Source organism: Hypomesus transpacificus, chromosome 10 (assembly GCF_021917145.1).
Source record: "Hypomesus transpacificus isolate Combined female chromosome 10, fHypTra1, whole genome shotgun sequence".
Lineage (NCBI taxonomy): Eukaryota > Metazoa > Chordata > Actinopteri > Osmeriformes > Osmeridae > Hypomesus > Hypomesus transpacificus.
The window spans coordinates 12,080,937-12,102,962 of NC_061069.1; the positions used below are offsets into that span (position 1 = coordinate 12,080,937).

General features: G+C 41.5%; 1 protein-coding gene across 1 annotated transcript in view; it reads left to right on the forward strand.

Annotated features, from left to right (window-relative positions):
• The window catches only part of kcnq3 (potassium voltage-gated channel, KQT-like subfamily, member 3), a 52,818-nt gene that overhangs the window by 20,053 nt on the left and 10,739 nt on the right, over positions 1 to 22,026 (forward strand). Inside the window, exons 3-9 of the mRNA XM_047026765.1 lie at positions 18,558 to 18,648; positions 18,861 to 18,987; positions 19,310 to 19,482; positions 20,001 to 20,174; positions 20,664 to 20,774; positions 21,266 to 21,361; positions 21,615 to 21,709. Coding sequence (XP_046882721.1) covers positions 18,558 to 18,648; positions 18,861 to 18,987; positions 19,310 to 19,482; positions 20,001 to 20,174; positions 20,664 to 20,774; positions 21,266 to 21,361; positions 21,615 to 21,709 — 867 coding nt within the window. The remainder of the gene's footprint in view (positions 1 to 18,557; positions 18,649 to 18,860; positions 18,988 to 19,309; positions 19,483 to 20,000; positions 20,175 to 20,663; positions 20,775 to 21,265; positions 21,362 to 21,614; positions 21,710 to 22,026) is intronic.

Below are 22,026 nucleotides of genomic sequence, written 5' to 3' on the forward strand. Positions count from 1 at the left end.
ACTGATGATCAGTCATTGATAAAGACAGGAAAGGGGTAGGATGAATAGGAAAGCAGGACATTTATGATGTTATGACATTTATGATCATTGTAGATGCCACTATTGTTGACCTGCTCGGATGGTACAAAGGTAACCTGTACTTGAGGTCTTCTCGGTGCTCCTAAGATGTCAGCGGCACCATGTCGAACTCTCATAGATCACAATATTGAGATAAAACCGCAGTCTCCCAGACGCCACTCGCCCAAACGCTCATAATTACCATGTTTTGCTGTGCACATACCAAGTCTGCGCTCTCGTTGGCCAGAGTTGGAAAGGGATAATAAAAGGCAAACGCTATTTTAGCCTGTGATGTTTCTGTTACCATAGAAACTGAAATGCCAAGCGCGGCAGTTGCTTGTTCCCCGGGAATGCTGCACATCAGAGGGATGAGAGACAACACATCTCTCTGTTTACGTTTCATGCTCCGCTCTCAGCACAGAAGCATGTGTCAGCAGCACGGCTTCCGAAGTAGAGCCGGGAACACACACAAAAAAACACTCCAGAACGCAACGCCACAGTGAATTAAGACAAGCCGAACTTGAAATGTCATTAGTGCACCACCACCACCAAAACATATATATAATATCCCGGAGGTGAAACGAACGCTACAAAAACACATTCGTTCTAAGATCCATCTCTAATCCCCCCTACCCCACCGACTCACGTCTTTTAAATGGAACCCCCGGAGCGCGGAGCTATCGCGCTGTTACACCGCCCGCAGTGAGTATGAAGAGGTCAAGCAATCACGGGGCAGGGCATACAGCCACGGGTCTTTCTCCTCAGAGCTAAAGCCTCTTGTTTTCGCGCCCCATTAGCTTTTTCCACACACGACTAGGCCTCTTGGAGCGACTCTATGACGCACCGCTGAGTTCCTAGTGGAGGGTTCAGAGATGTAGAGGGGGCTGAAATGTATCTAGCCAGTAATATATTTATGGATGGAAACTGTGTAAACACGTATTAGGAATTAATTAGCATACTACACTCAATATTCAGTGATTTAATGAAATGCCTGCAGTCCACACATCTTGACCTCTGCTCAAGTAGGCCTCTCTGAACATTTGATCGTTCCAACCCATCTCTCCACAACATAAACTTCAATTGAGTGAATTTGATTTGAAATTTCGAGTTTTCTGTGTCCGCATGAGCTACTTATTCACACACCAGTCAAGGGTTGTTAGTTTGTCGGTGTTTAAAATAAAATAAAGAATTCTGTGACATTTCAGACAATTGTGACTTGAACCAGCTTGAGCTACCACTACCACAGGAGCTTGGGATTGATACTGCACTGCCATCTTGCAAACAGTGAACAAGCTTTCAGTGGAGCATGTTACTGAGGCAGATGTTCTGTCAGGCTGGCTGTCAGCTCAGATGGGAGTCCTCCTCCACCGGCCTGCTGTTTCACTCTGCTGGGGAGACAGAGACTCAATGCTCTGCTGACACAAACTGCTAATTACCGTTAGCTTCACTAAAGCAATCTTGGTTTTATGAGGCAATAAATTGGCTGAACCAAGTGATTAGTAATATGTTTTCCTTATCAGCTTCTCTGATAAGAGTTGTTCTGAATCTCCAAATCCTGGAAAGCTAGATCTTAATGCCCCAAAAGCCCTCTTACGTAAGTAGTTAGCGGGATTTTATCAAATGCATTGCAGAAGGGTAATATAGCTCTTAAGTAATGTAGGAAAATGTATTTTTCTCTGCAATCTTTTCAGAATAGCCTATAGACAATGCACAAGCCCATCTCAGAGTGCTTGTAGACAGCATTGATTTTAAAGCTAAGAAAAAAAACAGTTGAACACATTCAACAATATCTACATGTTGTACTTTAAATGAACAATGCAGTCACAGAACATAGGCCTACTGTTCTTTATTCCCCAAATACCAGATTAGGGGGGGGCTTGTTTTTTGGTGTCGCCTTCTGTGACAAATCCCTTGAAGTTGAAATGTTGTTTTGAAAGTAATGGTTTTAATTCCAAGGGGAAAGCCCACAGACAAACACAAAGTGAACAACAACCAAAGGCGTGACTCTCAACAACAGTTACAGTTGGAGAGTCAACTGCCAATGATGGAATATCACAGTTGGTTAGGCAAGAAATATGAAAATTTGGCACACTGAAAACGTACTTTCTTCTCCATCTGGTCACTTAAGAACTTGTGAAAGCTTTGTCATCATCATTTCAAGAACTGATTCACGTTTTATTTAGTTTTTTTTGTGGAGGTGGACGTGGTTGTTTTTTCTTTGCCTTGTTTCATATTTGATACATTTGTGAAATCATCTACTTCAGGCAGCTACGATTTCTTCTTAAATTGAATGAGTTTGTTAGCCTCTAAAAAATACGGAATTGTTATTTTTCAGCTTGAACGTTTGAAGACCAAGTCTGCTTTAAAAAGACTCATTGTTGTTATCTGTAGGGCATTCTGATTTAGTTGCTTCCTCTCATTGAAGTCGTATTATTCATGCCAGGAGTCTTCTCTTTGTATCAAACTCGTGTTTTGTTGAGTTTGAGAGATTGAGGTCAATCTGGTTTTCTGAAAACTTTTAACTACAGTACAACTTCACATTTGATCTCAACTTGTGTTAAGAAGTATTATCTGTACAAGGTTGACTGCTAAATAATGCAAATGTGTGGTAATTTACCCTAAATACTATATTTTCTTTGGTGAACACATTCCCGTCCTCTTTACTGCCAGAAAAGTAAACAAGATCGGAAAACTCCTACAAGAAGCTTTGCAAATTTAATTAACTCAGCAAGCAAACACTCCCGCACAAAGAGCAGTTTATGGGTGTGATTCTGTAGTAGACAACCATTATCAATTGTTGATGAATCATTTGGTACTTGACGTGCTTGTGTGCTGAATTGTTCTCAGCTGGTGAAATGATATTGCATTTGCGTAGCTAGTTGGAGAATTAAGTTAATTGAAAGAATGATCGAATAATCACTGTTGGGAAATGCTGTCTGAAAAGAACACATGCACAGCCTAGTACCGAGCATTGCGTCTACAGAATAATAACAAACCAAGCCACTCTAGAGTCAAATCTCTAACAACTAAACCCTGGTCATTTCTTTTGGAAGACCCTGAACTTGTTTTGTGATGTTCCAGTTTGGGTGTGGTTGACAGTTTGTCCCTAGAGTGGCTGCTCCTCTGGGTAGTTTAAAATGACACACAGAAGCATTGTCAGTGCCTACCCAGGCCTACCCGTGGCTACGCCCCTGGCACAAACATCTACACTAAGAAAATTCAAGTTTGCTTAATCAAAGTTTCAGCTTGGAGTAAAGTTATATAATTGGAAGACCCAGTTGTTCAACCAACTTGAGTAGCCATGTCTTGCCAACAAAAGTGGTCCTGAACTTGACCCCAAATATTCAAAGTCTAGGTTTGTCCTGCAGCTATTTATTAGCTATTTTCATCTTGTTACAGTTAATGAATGTGTTCTGCAGCTCATTTTCCATCTCCCACCAGCAACCCCTATATAGCCAGTGGACATGCATCACTTTATAGTAGTTTGGTCATGCTGTGAGATGTGATGTCAAAGCTGGTACTATCTTCGTAAGTATCTTTCCTCACATTTTTTATGTTGAGAAAAGAAATAGAGAGAACTAGAAAAACATGAAGAGGAAATTATGATAAATCTTTAAAAAATAACTGCCATCTTGGAACAGTATATGCCAAATTTGTACACTGGGTAAGAAATCATAAAAAAAAGAATGAAGAAAAAGGTAGTTAGAATAATAATTACGTTTATTATAGTTACAGTTACGAGTATTATAATGCATATTACAAGATGGCATCTTGGGAACACATGCTGAGTAAAAAAAAATAAAACGGTATATTGCATAAATAAATAAAACATTTAACAATGGTGCTACATTTTCATGGTGGCATGCTAAATAATGAACGCAACTCTCACAGGTCTAAAAGTAAATGAATTCCCTTCAATACAAGGTCATAGGCATAGTCAACACATTGCATTAATATGTATTAATACACAATTGGAGAACATAGATGGATGATGCTGTGAATCTCGTAAACCTGATCTGCATGTAGATATCACATGCTGTAATTTGTAGCAAGTCACTCCATTGGGTACTGTCTGCATTTGTAGCGCTTAAACAAAAAAAATATCATAACAACTCGCATGATATCAGATGAGAAGCATCATGAACAGATACTGGACAGTAAGTATGTCAGGATAACTAAAACCATCTTCTTGTATGCATTCAATTATGAAGGTTATTAATTAAAGATGTATTGACCAGGACATAATAACCATCATAAAAGAAAAGGCAGTGAAAAAATCACAATCGAATGTTAGTCATACGTTACATCTGTAATTGAAACCATTTTCGCAGCTGTTTCTGAGTGAGCAGAAAAAGCAGAAAAGCTAAATCCCCATGTCTGACACCCAGACTAGCGTCTCTGCAAGTTATCGCCGTTATCGGGGCTGGGTCATATTTGATGGCCTTACATCAGGTGATAGCTTAGAGTGTTTGCCAACCCCCCCATCCCACCCCCTAGTTTCTAAAACATAGAGAAACTATCTTTCCAGACCCCCGGGATACAAACTGTACGACAGAATCCATCTGTTCCCAGAGCTGGGTTGATGAATAGGCTGCACCACCAGACTATGCCAACCACCGCCCCCTGCCAGCAGGCCTTGGGACTGGGGAACGCGGGGGGTAGTGGGTCTTCTAAGGTCAGATTAAATATACTGGCACAGATGGACAAAGTCTTTGTGGACTTTGTGGCTACTATACTACACCAGAATTGGACATATGTCACATGCCCTGCGCTGTGGTTGCTTGAGAACCTCCACCTGTCATAGGGATTATGTTAGGAACTTTTGGGACGGTTTGGCTTTGGTAAACCGTGTCACGTTTGTGCTGATAACTGTTATACTGTGTAGCATTTGACGTCCTCTACTCTCCATATCCTACCCTCTCTCTATCTCTCTCTCTCTCTCTCTCTATTCTTCTAAGTGTGGGTTTTTCATTTGAAATCTCATTTTGGCAACTACATTTACAAAGAAGTGCAGATACTCCTATCATCCACTTATGCACTTGAGGTGCAGCCTGCACACTCATTCCATTCTCATCAATATTAATCTACGATGCCCTAGTGGCATTAAATGCCCACTGTATGTAGACTTTTAGCGGTAATGGTTTACGAAAGGCCGTCAAAACACAGGAGCTTCACTATGAACATCCGTGTTCGAAACTATCTTTGAACAGTTCTACTTTTTCCAGACCGCGTGTGTCATTCGGAAGCCATTAGCCTTAACATTCACAGACGAGTTATTGACAAGGGTGTTTGAGACTAAAGCAGACAATCTATAGTCAAATTGCAAGATGTCTCCAAGCAATTTACAATCAGTCCATTAGCATAGCTTTGGATTCTATCCCAGTAATGCTGCTTATCATGCCTTATAGTGCCTTATCAGTCCTTGTTCTTGTATCGATAGAAAAACAGAAACCAGTAACCTTCAGTGCCGCAGAAGTAAGATACTGTAATTCCATGTTCCCTGAAATCACTCTCTACAAACCCTATTCAATGGCCCTAGAAAGAAGGTTTTGCTGATTGCCATTTAAAGTCACTCCGTAAGGGCATCTTTTCTCTCCATTGATTCATCTCGTTCCCTTTTATGAGAGACTGTAGACCCTCAGGACAGACAAGAGGTTTAATTGGCCAAGCGATGAATGGCTAGTAGGGTTAACGACCAAATTCTCCAACAATTAACGTGGCAACAGCCAGCCACACAAACGAGTTAACAGTCGGGATGGCATTGACTTCAAACGAGTCGTTGGCCACTTGAAAAACTTTGATTGATAAGTTCCCCATAGGCGTCAACCTTGACCTTCGCAAAAGTTTGCAGAGTCGATGTATAAACAGCGGCAGATGCAATTGTTCTTTGTAGTTATTTGAATCCATTTTAGCAATACATTAGCATTTTAGCATCTTTTTTTTGTTGTAGTCATGTTTACAGTAGCGACTGGGTGTGAGAGATTTAATGCTGATGTAAATTATGTTCTTAGATGTAAGTGAATACACACTTCAGATTAGATCAACTTTATTGTGCCAAAGGAAATTAATCTTTGACACACAGTATCTGCTGTTAAAACACCATAGTACATACATACACACAGGCTTTCACCCATACACACGCACACGCACGCACACACACACACATACACACACACACACAGACTGTTATCAACAAACTAATGGCACACTGCCTATTGTAGAACACCTGTAGTCATCGATACTGTAACCATATACTGTAGCCTGTTCTCATGCAGTTGCGTTAGTATAGTGAAATAGAAAGTAAACAACCGTGCAATGTATCTTCCGGGAGGCAATTAGTGAAATTAATCTTCCTGCGTGTGGGATACCAGGTGATGTGGAAAAAGCTACCCGGAGGTGATTCTAAGGTTATATTAGGACATCAATGGGGCCACAGGATTTGAATGTCAGGCATGTGTGTGCTTTTTTAAGGCTATAGATGGACAAACAGGCCACAGTTACTGAAGACTCAAGGCCAAAGTGGTTGACTAATGATACCAAGTACCAACCGACTACTGGGCTGGCCGAGTTAAATCAGAAATGAGGGAGAAAATGAGGTGTCAAGGATTGTGGGGAAACAATTTGTTTGGGTGGCAGCTTAAGGCGGTTTATGTCAGTCATCCTCTGATGTCTAAGGCTTGGCAATTTACTCTACTGAATGACCACCAGGTCTAGTTCTTTCCTCCACTTCCACTGAGCCCAAAGACTACAGAAGGAGTTCAAAACCATCCGTGTAAACTCCATCACAGGGCCAGATCAACCAACATTGGGTGTGCCCACGGGCTACGTTGGCTAACACTTTCACTGATGGATGGTTTGGCAATATGGCTGTTCAACCAGCTGCCCCGCCCTCGAGACAGCAGAACCGGCCTCGGAAATCATTTTGAAAAAGAATGACTGGAGGAGGCCATTAGGAAATACGGCTGTGGCTTGTAATAGTGTTATTGATATCGATGCTTTCATTACGGCCAGTGAGATGACCATCGATTGGGCTTGCACTGATGTAAGGGAACCTTTGGGTCAACTCCCAAGGTTTCTGAGAGGTTTATATCAGACCTGGGATTGATATTGATACTTGTAGAGAGGAAAAAGAAGGCAATGTTGAGTGAAAGATATGTTCAGTAGAGTAAAGGAAGTTTAATTTCAGAATCTTAGCTTATTTCCGCAATATCTGAGCAGATTATTAGCCCTCCCTACTGTGCGAAACATAATGAATCCATATTTCTTCAGCACCAGGGACAAACATAGTGACAGTTTTAGTCTTGCATGAAAGTATTTAGCTTGAGGAGTGTTATACAAATCAAATTATGAAAGCGGCGTCTCTTTAATAAACGTCTTTCATAGTGTCTCTGTATTCAAACAAACATAAAAACTGACTAGACTCAAGTGACAGAAGGAATTCACAGCTTCCACTTAGACTCTATCTCTGTCCGTTGCAGAGATCCTGTGAGGAAGACACACAGCCATTTTTCCTCCAACATATTCATTCGACCATGAGTGAATCCCTACAGCCCTCCCACGCACACTCACGCGCTCACAGCTTGGCCGGCGTGATACATGTGTGTGGTTATCATGGGAAATAAACTGTTAAAAGCGGCAGAAATAGCTTCTTCACAGACCGCATGTCGACTCATAAATCTGAATTTGTGGCAGAGGCTTTCTAGTGTCCCTGGGTTTGCAGAGGCAGGAATAATCTGATTTATTTGTGTAGAAGTATGAATATGTATTATCGACAATCTGTCCCCTTCGCTTTGTCATTGGGTTGTCAATTAGGAAGTACTTTTGATGAAGTACGAATGAAGCAATAAAACATGTAATTCTTTAACAAGACTATTTAAACGGACATCATTCGAATCTGCTGGTACATATCCATTCAATTCAGTGAAAAATGGTTTGTAATAGAATGATTTGCCTATACAGGAGAGGAAAGTAGGAGAGTGTTCCCTCTCTGGAGGGAGGTAGAGAGAGCCAACTGCTTTTCTCTATCTACCTCTCTCTCTATCTACCTCTCTCCTCTCTTTCCCTCTTCTCCCATCTTCTGTCTCTCGCTCCCCCCTTAATTCTAAATGGGTCTTTGTGGCGGCAGCATCTGTGTGCTGTCACGATCAGAGTCTCTTAACCCCCCGGTAGACAGTGCTCTCCAGGCAGAGCCAGCAGGGACAGAGTCCTCCTCAGCACCTCTCACCTCCTTCACATGGAGCTCGACTCCTTAACCTCCGAACCCAGACGCGGACAGCCCTGTTTCGGCAGTCTGAGAGGGAGTGCGTGAGCCGGGGATACACGGTACCGTAGGCTCCACATGTACCGTTTCCCCCTAACGGAGAGCCACTTCCAGCAGGGCGACAGGGGAGCTCTGAGGGCACTCTGACGAGCCTTCAACCTCAGCTCCTTCATTGGACCGGCCACATCTGTCGGGTGCATTGCTATGGAAACGGTTGTGACGGATGTGACTGGTGAGCGTGAGCAGGCAGGTGTCGTCATGGTGACCCGTGGAAGAATCCCGTGGGAGAACATTTGAGAACACAAAAACATTTGTATGTTTTTATTCTGGAAACCAGGAATGTACATAGAACATAACAACATGAGATATGAGTTGCATATGTTTGCGACATGATACGTCCTGTATAAATCAAGATGGCGGCTGTCTCTAGCTTCGTGTCGGGCTGAGATCTGTTTTGCAAGTCACTTCAAAGCGTGTCCGACGACACGTGCGTCGGGGCGTGGCAATCAGACACGAGTGACCTCCGTTGTCATGGTGATGGAGCGAACCCGGGGTGTTCTCCTGAGCCGACTTGGCGTTGACCGGGGTGACGGAGGATGTTCTCGCGTTTGCATGACAGGGTTCCCTCCTGGGAAAGCAACTGGAACGTTCTTCCTTTGGCCCTGGAAATGCGCCCCGTGGAGTTACAGCACAGTACTGTACTCCACCTGAACCGTGTTCTGTGTACAGTTGGCCAAGATTAATGACTCTGCACCAGACAGTCACCCATTCCATCAAGCCAAGGTGAAGCCACAGTGATTTCCAGTACAATGACATAGACATTGGCCATGAGAACCAGTGTTGATCTATGCATCTCTGTATCCCTGCATGGTAAAATCCTGTATAGATTGGAATTATTATTAGAAATCAGACATTTTTAGGACTTTTAGGAATTACATGCGTGAAACAATGAAGCATAAAGTCAAGCAAATACGTTTAACAGAATGATATGGGTTTAGAATACTGAGCCAAACACTGGTCCCCTGAAAGAATATCTAAAAGCGATTATCAATCTTTTATAACTGTGTTCCAGTTGTTACCCCAGTGTGTTATGAACCTAGATTTATTGTTGATATATGCTTGTGCACATTTCTGAAACTGCATTGGGTAACGATTTTATGTTTTGACCAAGAAGAGATGAACACAAGTAAATATTTCGATGGCATACGGTAAAAACACACTGAAACACAGTCTAGTAGTAGAGATCGATTTGATCCCATATGTTTTTGTGGAAATGTTAGAACTCTCCCCTGCTCTATTTGTGGCTGCCTTTTCCTGTTTGTTTGTATTGCTCATCTAACACAATTAAATAGCATGACATTTTCTTTCAACCAAAGTGAATTGAATAGACATCCTCAAACAGAAAAGTGCAATGGAATTTTGTGTGTGTTGTATACTGAATTTAACGGATTGAATCATCAACTGTACAGATTTTGTGAATTTGATAATTTTTTCCTATATTATTCTTTTCAACTTAATGTTGATTTAATGGAAATCAAAGATGACTTAATAGAAAATCACACACCGTGATATTAAGCTGGTAAAGACTCAGATCTTGTAATCCGACGGGACTGTATGTACATAGCATTTTAACATATGTCATTACTGCAGCCCCGTTCCCTCTAAGGAAATCCTGATTGAATGGCTTTAGAATGCATAACATGCTCACTAGGCTCCACAACCTTTTTCGCAATCAATCCACAACTATCATTTTCAGGCCCTCACCACTGTTATCCATGACTGCCTGCAGATCCAGAACGTTTCAGTAACCAACCAGTGACGTCGACCATTCCTCGTCTGTTTTTTGTCTAAACAATTCTCATCTAAGGCCCCACTTCCCCACTCCAACAAAACAAGCGAGCTCCTCTTCCTCTCAGACTTGACCGTGTCAGAGAGAGAGTGTTGTCGAGGCGAACTCTACCTAATGAACACAGTCTGGTCAGTGTGTGACACTGATTGCTCGCACTTCTCCTTGGCATTGAGGGCTGTCAGGTGGCAGATTATAGCCTGTGAGTCCCTAAGGCCTGACAGAACAGGCCCAAACTGGGCTGTTTGGCTCACGATCATACAGTATCAGTTGGTCATCGGTGACTCGCCAGAAACAATGTAAAACTCATTAGTGTCTAGAGTTCATAATGAAACTGTTTAAAATGTAAAATGTGTTTAATTGTATTTCTAATGGAATGTTGAGAATGTTGTTTAAAGGCCTATTATTAACCACTAAGCGCATTTAAGACATTTAAGTCAGTATTACCATTCCTTCTAGTGCTGAGGGGGGTATGATTTCTCGTTATGAAATTTGGTCGATGAGTACATTTCCTCACATAAGTCATTAAAAACAAACAGCCTACCTTTAAAAACAACAGAACTGAGCTTGACCTACTCTAATGGTGGGGGGTTTTCGCCATCCTGCCAGTTTCCCCTTAATAACTCCGAACAGGCAGTGAAAATGACAGCTCGTCTCAGTTGACTGATGATTGGGCTCCCATGTCATAAGGATTGTATTGATTGATGAGTAAGGTCTGCCCTTGGGGAAGGGTAAATCCAGCCCAATTGTTTCTTATTCACAGTAACCAGGGTTACTGAATGCTGGGTTTCACATCTATTTAGAAACAATTTGACTTCATTGAAGTGTGATTCAGGCTGCTACATTGGTCAGGTATATGTCCAACTATCATCTTGTCTCCCGGCTATTTCCAAGCATGGAAGGTTGAAGAACCATTACTGAAACTACTTTCCTGTGGAATGACCCTAATTATACACAGAGGAAATGTACTCTAATTAACACCCAGGGTACAACATTTGATTTCCCACTCCGAAATATGGGGTCACTGGAGTGCGTCCGATTTCATTGTCGTCAATTATAATTTATTTATGTCTTAATATGAAGATGGAGGTGCCTGATCCTCATTGGCTACAGAGGTGTCTGGTGTTTGTGTATGAGGCATTTAAACACTGCGTTGATTGACTGTGATTATCAGGATTACCTAAAGAGCCATGTTGACTGTAATTCCTAAGTAAAGCCTTAAGGCATTCGCCATATCATGTTTATTATATCTGTACCAGGGTACTTTCAGAAACAACTTAAATCAGTTTTTTAAGATTAGATGCCCATTAATCCGCTTTCAAATCAGGTAAATCCACTTCGACATAAACATCACCTGAAAAACCGAACTAGCCTGGAGTTACGTCTCGGTGCAGTTGCAGTTCGATATGAGACAGGAAACTGCGAGGATGATTGATCTGCGCGTGCGGCTCCCATTTCATTGGCTGCCGCCTCGTATCGTCAGCAAAATGAACTGCAATGCCAGGGTAGTCATGACGATAGGTAAAAACTTTACACTATCCCATTTCATCCCAATGATTTACACCAAAACATGAACTGGATTTATGGTCTGTTTCTGTGATCTTTTGTATTGGCGGGAAGGGGGTGTCTTACGTTGCAGCCTACTTGTTTTGTAGCAACCTACAAGTTTTAATTCTGAAGTTCATTCAGCTATATAAAAATGATTCCACAGAGACATACAAAAACCCTGAATAAGAATAATTAATCATTATTTAATCATTTTCTGTGTTAAAGATAGCGATGTGGTGAAGTATTGTAGATGGAACATTTTCAGAAATGTGTTTTGATGGAGTCTGTAGACCCAAACTCCTACAGCACTTCACTCTATAGGAATTCCCTATTGAACAAAAAAGGGAAGATTAGAGACTGAAAGGGAAATCAATCTCTGTGGTCTCAGAGTTATCAACCCTGGCTTGTTCCCACGGGGCACTGTGGCCAGAGATGACTGTGGCACCGATGTTAAAGTCAGTCTGATTAGAAGATGGCCTTAACCAGTGATGCGTTTTTTTCCATTGGTTGTTCTTGGGTTGGAACTTGGCCTGTGAACGTTTCTACAATGTATAGTTTTGCATGGATAAATAGATATAAATTAAAGGATATAAATGGATATTTAATACAATATTGATCATTCGGTGCTATAAATATTAATCACTCTAGTGGTCTTCAACCCTGGTTCGCAGGGCACACTATCCTTATCTGTGGAGCTTGATAACAACCAGTCATGTAAATAGGTTTATCTATTAAAACTTAGGCTAGTGGTTCCGTTGTGACCCGACTTTGATTCGATCACACTTCCTTTTCAACACAAATGCGGGGATAAACAACAATGCAAAATGTCCGACCTCTCCAGGATGACCCTGTAACGTTTCTATAGAGCCATCAAGCTGCCACGGGGGAGACCCCACTGTGTTAGAGGAGGTTTGGATGTTCCTGTCTGATGCTGCGTTCTGCATGATCAGCAGATCTAATCACAGCCACACTCCCTCCCTCCCTCCTTCCCTCCCTCGCTCCCTCCCTCCCTCCCTCCCTCAGTGTAGGGAGCCGCAGGGAGAGGGCCAACGGTGAAATCCATCACTCCCATCGTAGCGTCCTGTGGACTCCACATCTCAACTGTAAATCTCACCTGCGTCAAGGGGTCCGGGGAGAGCCCAGAAGGACCGGGGAGGGGGGGGCTGGGGTGAAAGAGAGGCTTAGAGAGCTACAAGGCTATCTGACAGGGTGTCGACTTCATCACGCCTCCTCTTCCTGCCGGGTCATCAATAATGAAACCCCCTGTGAGGATGCAGTGTCAGACAGGGGCAGGAGCAGATGTATACCCTGGCAGGGTTGTCATCGCACAACATTTGTACTGTACTTTCCACTACTGTACATTCAGTACAGCTGAGCACAATACTCTGACATTATGGATTAAATGGATTTTCATCCTTAGAAGTGTCGGCATGATTGACCCGTAATATCTTCGGCTTTAATTTTTTTCCCTTAATGTGATAATCTGTATTTTAGCCTCAAAGGCTTACTCTATGCTTCTTTTTCAAAAACCCAAATCCAAGACTCGTCCACCAATTATATTTGTCATTAGGCAGAGCCCATATTGACACGTGGATTTAACACATTGCTATTTGGTTGAGCAGGCAACCTGGTTACAAAGAGGGGAAAGTGTTAAGCTGACAGCCCTAGTACAGCCGGCGTTTCTACTGGAAGTTAAATAAAGATGAATGTATTGTCTTGTCCTTGTGAGTACGGTCATTACACTGTGCCAGTGCTGTCCTGTTCCCGTATGTTTGCATATTGCCAAGCAAATCAACTGTCCAAACTGCATCGTCTGCAGTCGTTTATTGAATCTTTCTCTGTAAATTGGTTGTTAGGAATACCCAGAGACAACATAGCCGCAAGGGGAACACGTGGACATCTGCCTCCACAAGGCAGATATGTTAATCCATGTGCTGTGAACTCAGGGATCATCCGTTATACCTTGAGCTTGTGTTCCAACAGGTCAAGACATAGAGTTTGTCTGCTCCTGATGGAAAGATGACCTCGGATATACGGTCACATGATGGTGTGACTGACTACAGTTCCTCCCTTTTGTTGATAGTTAAAAAAAACTCTTGGCTTTTGTGAGTCCTGGTGGTGTTTCACTTGTTGTGGCATCTGCACATGGACGTGACTGAGACGTGGGAAGGTAATGAAGCTAATTTTTGCCATATGTCTGCCTTTCAAAACCTATTTCTTACTGCCTCCATCCTCATTCAAGCGATGGAGGCAGTCCATCTCTGACACCAATGCAGCCTAGTATGCCAAGTATTTTTGTAACAAACACAGGACTCAGTGCTAAACATAGAAATGTCTACCATGGGATCGAATTATTACGTCACACAAAACTTTCAGATAGAACGCTTAGGTTTCCCATGGAACACTTCTCAGTTGTTGGAACCTCAAATGGTCCATTCATCCATCGGAACAAATGGTTCTGGTTACGAAATCACTATCTGTATATGAACCTGACCCCACTGTTTACAGAAGAAGGCATCTTTCACGTTAAATTCTTTAAGCCAGATGATTGCATAAAGAAGGGACCTGTTTTCTATGATGTCTGTCTTATTTCCCCGGGGAGTACAGCACAACAGACATTGTGACAGGAAGAACTCAAGCAAGTCTAAAACCATGGTAACCGTGCCAACACTTTGCTGGTTTATTGGGTCATTCGCTGTTGCACCAACGTTGTGTCGTACCAAAGAGACAGATATAGAGTAGAACACCATGGTTACTTAGGAAGTTTTATACCAGTGTTTATTTTACAATGATCAGTAACATGTAGACTTAAAGGTGATCTTTGTAATCATCTTGTAATTTCGTTATAACCTATAATTATTGCAAATACTTTTTTCACTCCGTCTGATTACACCTACAGTGCAAAACTGTGGATTCTAAAAGTGTCATCCTGTGTGATGCCAAGTGAAGACTTACTTATTTGAGTAAGGAGTGGTTTTGTTGAGCTGTGGAGCTCAGAGAGATATATACGGGTCATGTGTGTGGGTGAGCTGGTGAATTTTTTGAGAATAACATCCTGATTCCTCCATCTCATACCAAGATAGGAATATACCATGATCCTAACTACATGCCATCAATTGAAAACATGTTCTGGATTGTAGCACGTTTCATCAATCTATTTTGTTGCTAGGTAAAATAGCGAATTCAGTCATATTGATGGAAATAAATGGGAAATAAAAATCTACGAACTATATCCTCCTCAATGCCTCTTGCCTTATAAGTCCATAGATTTACTCCTCTGCTCAAGACAGACAAAAGGGTAGGAACCAAATATGAAGCTCAGATTGGTACTGCGTTTTCCTATACCAAATAGATTTCAGTTAGTTCACTAACAGGCTGGTCCCTTTTGTAAGAATCTTATGATTGCCAATCACCCCAGAGATTGGATTCCTTGCCTCATTTAGCGTGCTAACACGAAGGTAATGGAGCGTTTCCGTGGTAGCATCCAGGGTGCAATATGTGTCTAACTCGGCCTCTTTCAGACAATAACAGAACCGACTGGAAGTGTGGAAAACTGAGAGGGCATTTGAGGTCTGTCCATAAACTGTACTCCCCATTGTCCACTAGGGGCAACTACTTTTGAATTCTTTTGAATTTTAATTCTACAGATTGAGCTGTAAGAGAGGGTTGTGTCTATATAATTTCACGTCATTTATTTTGCACCATTATGTTAATTGTTGACGCTTATTTCTTGTTCAAGTTCAACTGAATGACGCTTGTATTGAACTCCGCAGCACTGTGAATATTGTTTTTGTTGAAACTCTTGATTTCTATTGTTTTATAGACCTTTGTCTTGTCTCTCGTTATTGAGGAAACAGCTGTAAGTGACATTGACGAAACCAACTGTGCCTTATTGAACAAACATATTGAAGCAAAAACAACTATTGACTTATTGCAAACCTCCATTCATGGTCACCAGATATATCTGGGACTAGTCTGCTGTGTTGATTTAACAACGGCCTTAACAGGCCCTATCTGGATTAACAGTGTCCTTTGGTTGACTTAAGTTAGACTGTAGTTGCTATGTAATCTGTAAATAGGCGGATTGGAGGGGACACAATTACACATAATTGAACCTTACAGAAGACTTGTAAAGCAAGTCATTTTAAGTCAGTCGAGGGAGGAAAACACATTGTAATAGTTTTTTTTAAGTGAATTATGTAGATTGTGTGACTGTGCCCTGCTGGTAAAATATTCATGCTGTTATGGTGTTACACTTCAGAACTCATCAGAGGCGTTTGTGCTTCCTAATGGCTACACAACAAGGCCATGAATGATTTAGTTAGAAGAATCTTGAGGGGAAAAGTGCTGAGCATTAGAGAATTAGGTAGGGCGGAACTCTCTGAGGCATTCCTTTACTGAGGACTCTATGCAGAATGGTAGCTGTCTCGAGCGCAAAGCTAAAGTATCATAAAAGGCTAATCAACAATTTACTATGAAACTGATGGCTTTGAAGTTGCCAGAGCAGAGCGGAAAGGAAGGGGATTTTGTTGACAACTCGTGGAATATTTTCCACTCAATTGTTGGGGACGTCACTGATTTATCAGCTTTCTCACTGTGTGGTAACCCTGTAACCCTAAAATAAAAATGTTGTATGTTTGGGAATTAATTTGTACTGATTCAAAACAGGCAGTTCTGGCAGTATTAAACCCTAAAACCATTTAAATGCAATCAAACCAAATGTGACCTGTTTAAAGCAAACAATATATAACAGTTTGTTCTTGGAGGTGACTTCCCTTGACTTAAAGTCAGATTTAGTGCAGAATTTGCAGAATGCAGAATTTGATTCTTCTCTTAGTGAGCTTAGTTTAGCATATCACTCTTCCAATCCCCCATGAATTTACAGCAGTTGTCTGCAGTTAGCTCAGCATAGGTTCCAGTCTAACCTATAATTGACATTATATATAAACCACAGACCTATCATTTAGTATTTCATTGTATACTTTTCACGATTACAATCCTTGTAAACCCTGACCTTCCTGCAGCTAATTGCAAATGGTCGCCATGCTCCTGACAAACCTGTATGTATCTGAGATGTGCAGTTTCCAGGCTCCAGAGTTGAGGAATGGGATGTGCTGAAGGATATGGACCATGTAACCTTTGCAGAAATGGTTAGCTGGAGAGCATTGTACAAACCACATTGAGCGAATGATAATTGGCAGCCTGTATCCTTGCGGTTGGAGGAGTTTTAGTCTAAGCTGATGTTGGCCATGAATCTATATGCATTTTTTCTTTTCTTTTTTGCTGGATTTGCAGTACAAAGGTGAACGACCTAGTGAGGGCCGTACTTAACATGCAAAGTCAGCCATGTTAAGCTTTAAGTTAACTGTATATTTCAAACGGACAGACAGGCAGTAATTCATTCTTAAAGATATGGAGGAATTTGACATGCCACGGTGGAAGCGTGTGTGCAGCTTATTTCACGCTAGTTTCATTCCAGCAAAACAAACATGGTTCAAACTTTTAATCTGCCAATTTCACAAAATGATATGTTTTATTAAAGGTCAATTGCACTTACAGTCTATACAGCAGAGAACATTGAAAAGTGAGAATCAGATACCAGTTTCTTCCAGTTGGGATTTTTTTTTAATGGTTTGAGGCACAGCCCATTTTGGTGTAATTATTAGTCATCTGAATTGAGAACTTATTACCGTACCCATATTCATTTATGCAATTTATGACTCAACTCACAACTAACAGGGGATTTGTAGGGTAGAGAATGATGTCAAGAATGATGTAACAAAACAACATAGGGAGATACAATACGATTTACAAGTGATTAACATCATATTGCATAACATTAGTTTAACTTTAAGAACATCGTTGAAATTAGCATTTCTCAGGACAGCACTAGAATGTTGAATATATCATAGAGTACAGGAGGAACCAATTAAAATACTATGAATGTCGTCTAATTTAACATCAAACTACAGAGAAGCAAAGTCAAAGGGAATCCAATCAGGAGATGATGTACCAGGAAATCTCTCTGTGTACTCTACAGTGCTGGCCAACAAGTTAGAGAAAACTTATTACCGAGAATAATCTTATATATTATTTAATATAACCTTATTATTGAGACATTTCTGTTCTGGTTGGCTACTCTAGCACTAATTCCTGTAGGGCTTTCTACTGTAAGTGATGGATGCAACTACTGGCTTCATTGAATTTGGCCACCGGCCTGACTGTAGCTCACATCCTGTTAGTTGGCACCAAGCAGAGACAACTTCTAGCCTTGAGGGATGTCCATGTAGCAAACCCCCAGGCTTTCAGCATACTGTATACCCAGAGGCTTCAATCACTATTACAGTAATAGACCAGTGCCAACCGTGCCAAATTGTTTATGACTAATTCGTTTTCTAAGAAGTGATTTTATGTACTGTAAGACATTAAGTATTGATTTCATACAGTACGTGACTTGTTTAAGTTCAGTACTCCACAAGTGTCAAAACTGTACTGTACGCCCAAGATGTATATAATTAGTAAATAGATTTGGTTGCACATCCAAAATAAATTTTGTCATGTTGGTTATTCAACTAAAATGTATATTTAAAAAGTTACAGGATTTCCTGGATGAGATGTGAGAATCACAAACTGCTGTGCATGGGTTCCCCCTAGTGGCACGGTGGAATGATCGCAATAATTTCAATATTACTAGACTCAGAAAAAGCCTATTGTTATTATGAAGTCAGTTGGGTCAGTTACTTACAGATGATCACAGACAGGGATCATAAACATTCTTACTACAACATATTGGAACAAAAAGAACAAAAAGGTTTCTCATGAAGGTTTTATTTTCTTTGTTTACAGATTTCTGATTGTGCTGGGGTGTTTGATATTGGCTATTTTAACAACTTTCAAAGAACACGAAAAGGACTCTGCCCACTGGCTTGTCATCCTGGTAAGTTACCTACATACACAAAGAGATCATGTTACTTCTGTATATCTCACTCTCACTAAAAATCACTTCCTGCCACAGTAATTCCTTGTTTGTGTGAACTTACATGGTGAAGAAAGCTATTTCTGATTCTGAATACCTGGTTGGATCCATCCTTATCAGATGAAATATACAAATAACCTTTGATCAACTTTTTTCTTGTTTGATTTTCTCAGGAAACCTTCACCATCTTCATCTTTGGGGCAGAGTTTGGGCTGAGGATATGGGCGGCGGGATGCTGCTGTCGATACAAAGGGTGGAGGGGGCGGCTCAAATTTGCCCGCAAGCCCTTGTGTATTTTAGGTAGGAGAGATGCACCATGCATGTTGCTGGAGCTTCTGTCTTGGTTGTACCCACAGCACACAGAAAAAAAACTATAAGAGGACTGGAGTCTGTTCCGTTCAAACGTACAGTATGGTAGAGCCATTTTCAATGTGATATTTTTTTTGTCAAGCATGCAGTTAGAAGACATATTTGACCTAATGCTGTATCATACAAGAAGTATATCTTGCTAAATGGTTTAAATTTCACAATCCCCCCCCCCCCCACACACACACACACACACACACATACACACAGACACCACCGCACATTCCATTACAAAGTATTTTTCCTTCTTTCCCAGACATTTTCGTGCTGATTGCCTCTGTGCCGGTGGTAGTGGTGCGTAACCAGGGCAACGTGCTGGCCACGTCTCTTCGCAGCCTGCGTTTCCTGCAGATCCTGCGAATGCTTCGCATGGACCGGCGCGGGGGCACCTGGAAACTACTGGGCTCGGCTATCTACGCGCACAGCAAGGTACAGAGACCCCCACTGTACTGTTTTAAGGATGCCCTTTACGCCTGGTGTGTTCGAAGCACGCCAGACCAGCCTAGGTAAATTTCTGGAACAGGTGGAATGCTGTCGTTTGCGTGCTGGTAGAAGCTTGTTCGTGAGTAGAGTTGCAGTTGTGGTGGTTGTTTGAATTTTGGGGGTCTTTAAAGTCCTTTCATAGACTTAAACTCATCAATCATCACGTAAAATATATGTTTTTTTGTCTTCAGTCTTCATCTTAGTTATGTACAAATCAAAGTGTTCCATAATGTGGAGAATATTAAATTATGAGCCGTTAAATGTCAGGGTCAACTATGCATATACGTAGCATCCTGCAGTCCGCACAGAAACAGGATATTGCAGGATGATCCTTATAAACCATTAATGATCCACACACATTCACAGAGCACTAACGTGTGCAGAAGGCCTGTTGAAAGCGTCCTGTATATTAAACCGCACAGGAGTTATCGACCTGTATTTGGTAATCTGTGATGTTCCTCCAGGAGTTGATCACTGCCTGGTATATCGGCTTCCTGTCCCTCATCCTGGCCTCCTTCCTGGTGTACTTGGTGGAGAAGGACGACGTCACCATGGACGTGTCTGACCCCGACAACCCCACTGCCCAGCCCAAACCCCAGGACTTTGACACCTACGCAGATGCTCTTTGGTGGGGCTTGGTACGTGTGTAGAGACTGACAAAGTGCTACTGCATATACTCACACATGATTGGAATGGATGGGGGTCAGATGTCTGGGCGGTTAGGGAGTCGGGCTAGTAATCAGAAGGTTGCTGGTTCGATTCCCGGCCTTGCCAAATGACGTTGTGTCCTTGGGCAAGGCACTTCACCCTACTTGCCTCGGGGAGAATGTCCCTGTACTTACTGTAAGTTGCTCTGGATAAGAGCGTCTGCTATATGGCTAAATGTAGATCTATAACTTTTATGATTCTATAATTCTGCATGTTGTCGATATAAAACTCATAGATTTTTGAACTGAATTTGTGTGAGTCATTCGCCAGCAAAATTCTGACCCAGATCTTTTTTATTATATATATTGTTTTATTACGACCTGTATATCATGTTGAACTACAAAAGAAAACATTGCGTCCCACAAGGCATCTTAAATAAGGCCATGTTGTTAACGAATGAACGTCATGTTTCTGTGTAGATCACGTTGACTACAATTGGCTACGGGGACAAAACCCCCAAAACGTGGGCCGGGAGACTGTTAGCTGGGACGTTCGCTCTGATTGGAGTGTCCTTCTTCGCTTTGCCTGCGGTGAGTATACAGCAGGATTGACTGTGCTGGTCTGGCTACGTTCACATTAAAAAAAAAATAATGACATTTCCCCTGGCAAGTTAGTTAATAGCATATTATCGTTTATAATGACAGCCTGACAAGGTTAAGCACAGCGTGAAGGGCGATCTCAAAGTTTTTTACTTATTACAGTGTTCCGAACAACTAACTTTAAAATGTAATTGTTATCTTTTGGCTTCTAAGTACCAATGACACTGACTCTACTACTTAAATCACTACTTGCGTCTTAGAATCACTGATAGAAAACAACACGCAGTTAGGTTATTTATTTCAAAAGAGGCAAATGCTTCATGATTAGTCTATAAATATACATCTTCTCCCTATGGATGTACTTCCCTTTGGCTATGTGTGGTTGATAAACCGAGCACACCCCATGAGGGATCTACAGTTGATTAATGGTGTCTATTTCAGCGATGGGATCGGTAGTTAATTACTTCTGTCTATCCCTGCAGGGCATCCTAGGCTCAGGCCTGGCTTTGAAGGTTCAGGAGCAGCACAGACAAAAGCACTTTGAGAAGCGCAGGCATCCTGCCGCCGGACTTATCCAGGTGAGCTAACGTGAATCTTAGTAAGGAAACCTAACCCTAACGATGTGGAACTTAGTGATGTGGATCTTAGTCAGGAAAACCTAACCCTAAGCCTAACCCTAATGATGCAGACCTTAAAGGCCTTTGCACACTGAGTCCGATATTCGTGTCCGAAATGTTTCGCACGTTAAAAAATAAATACGACCTCACGTTATGTAAATCGCGCTTACACACTGCCTCCGTGAATTGTAGCATTGCTTTTATTTCTGTACAGTCAGCCTGGCGATATTATGCCACCAATCCAATCAGAGAAGATCTTATTGCCACATGGAGATTCTATGAGACTATAATCTCTCTTCCTTGTTTCAGGTAAGTGATGTATACCATAGGTTCTGGCCATTGTAAAACAGATCTATTAAAGCACAATGTTTTGCTTGTTTCCCATTGTAAACCTGTGGTGATACTGTATAGTTGTGCTCGTACTGTATTTGTGGTCAGTGTCATTTAATTATTGATTTATATATATACACTATAATTTGTTAGTTTAAATTATCATCATTATTCTTCAATTTACTTTTTTCCTGTTCTGTTTTATTCTTTAGTTTGCATGATTAACTTTTTCCTGAATCCATTGGAGACCTTGGTTTCCACTGAAACAGGATTTCCCCGTGACAATACAAGTGATA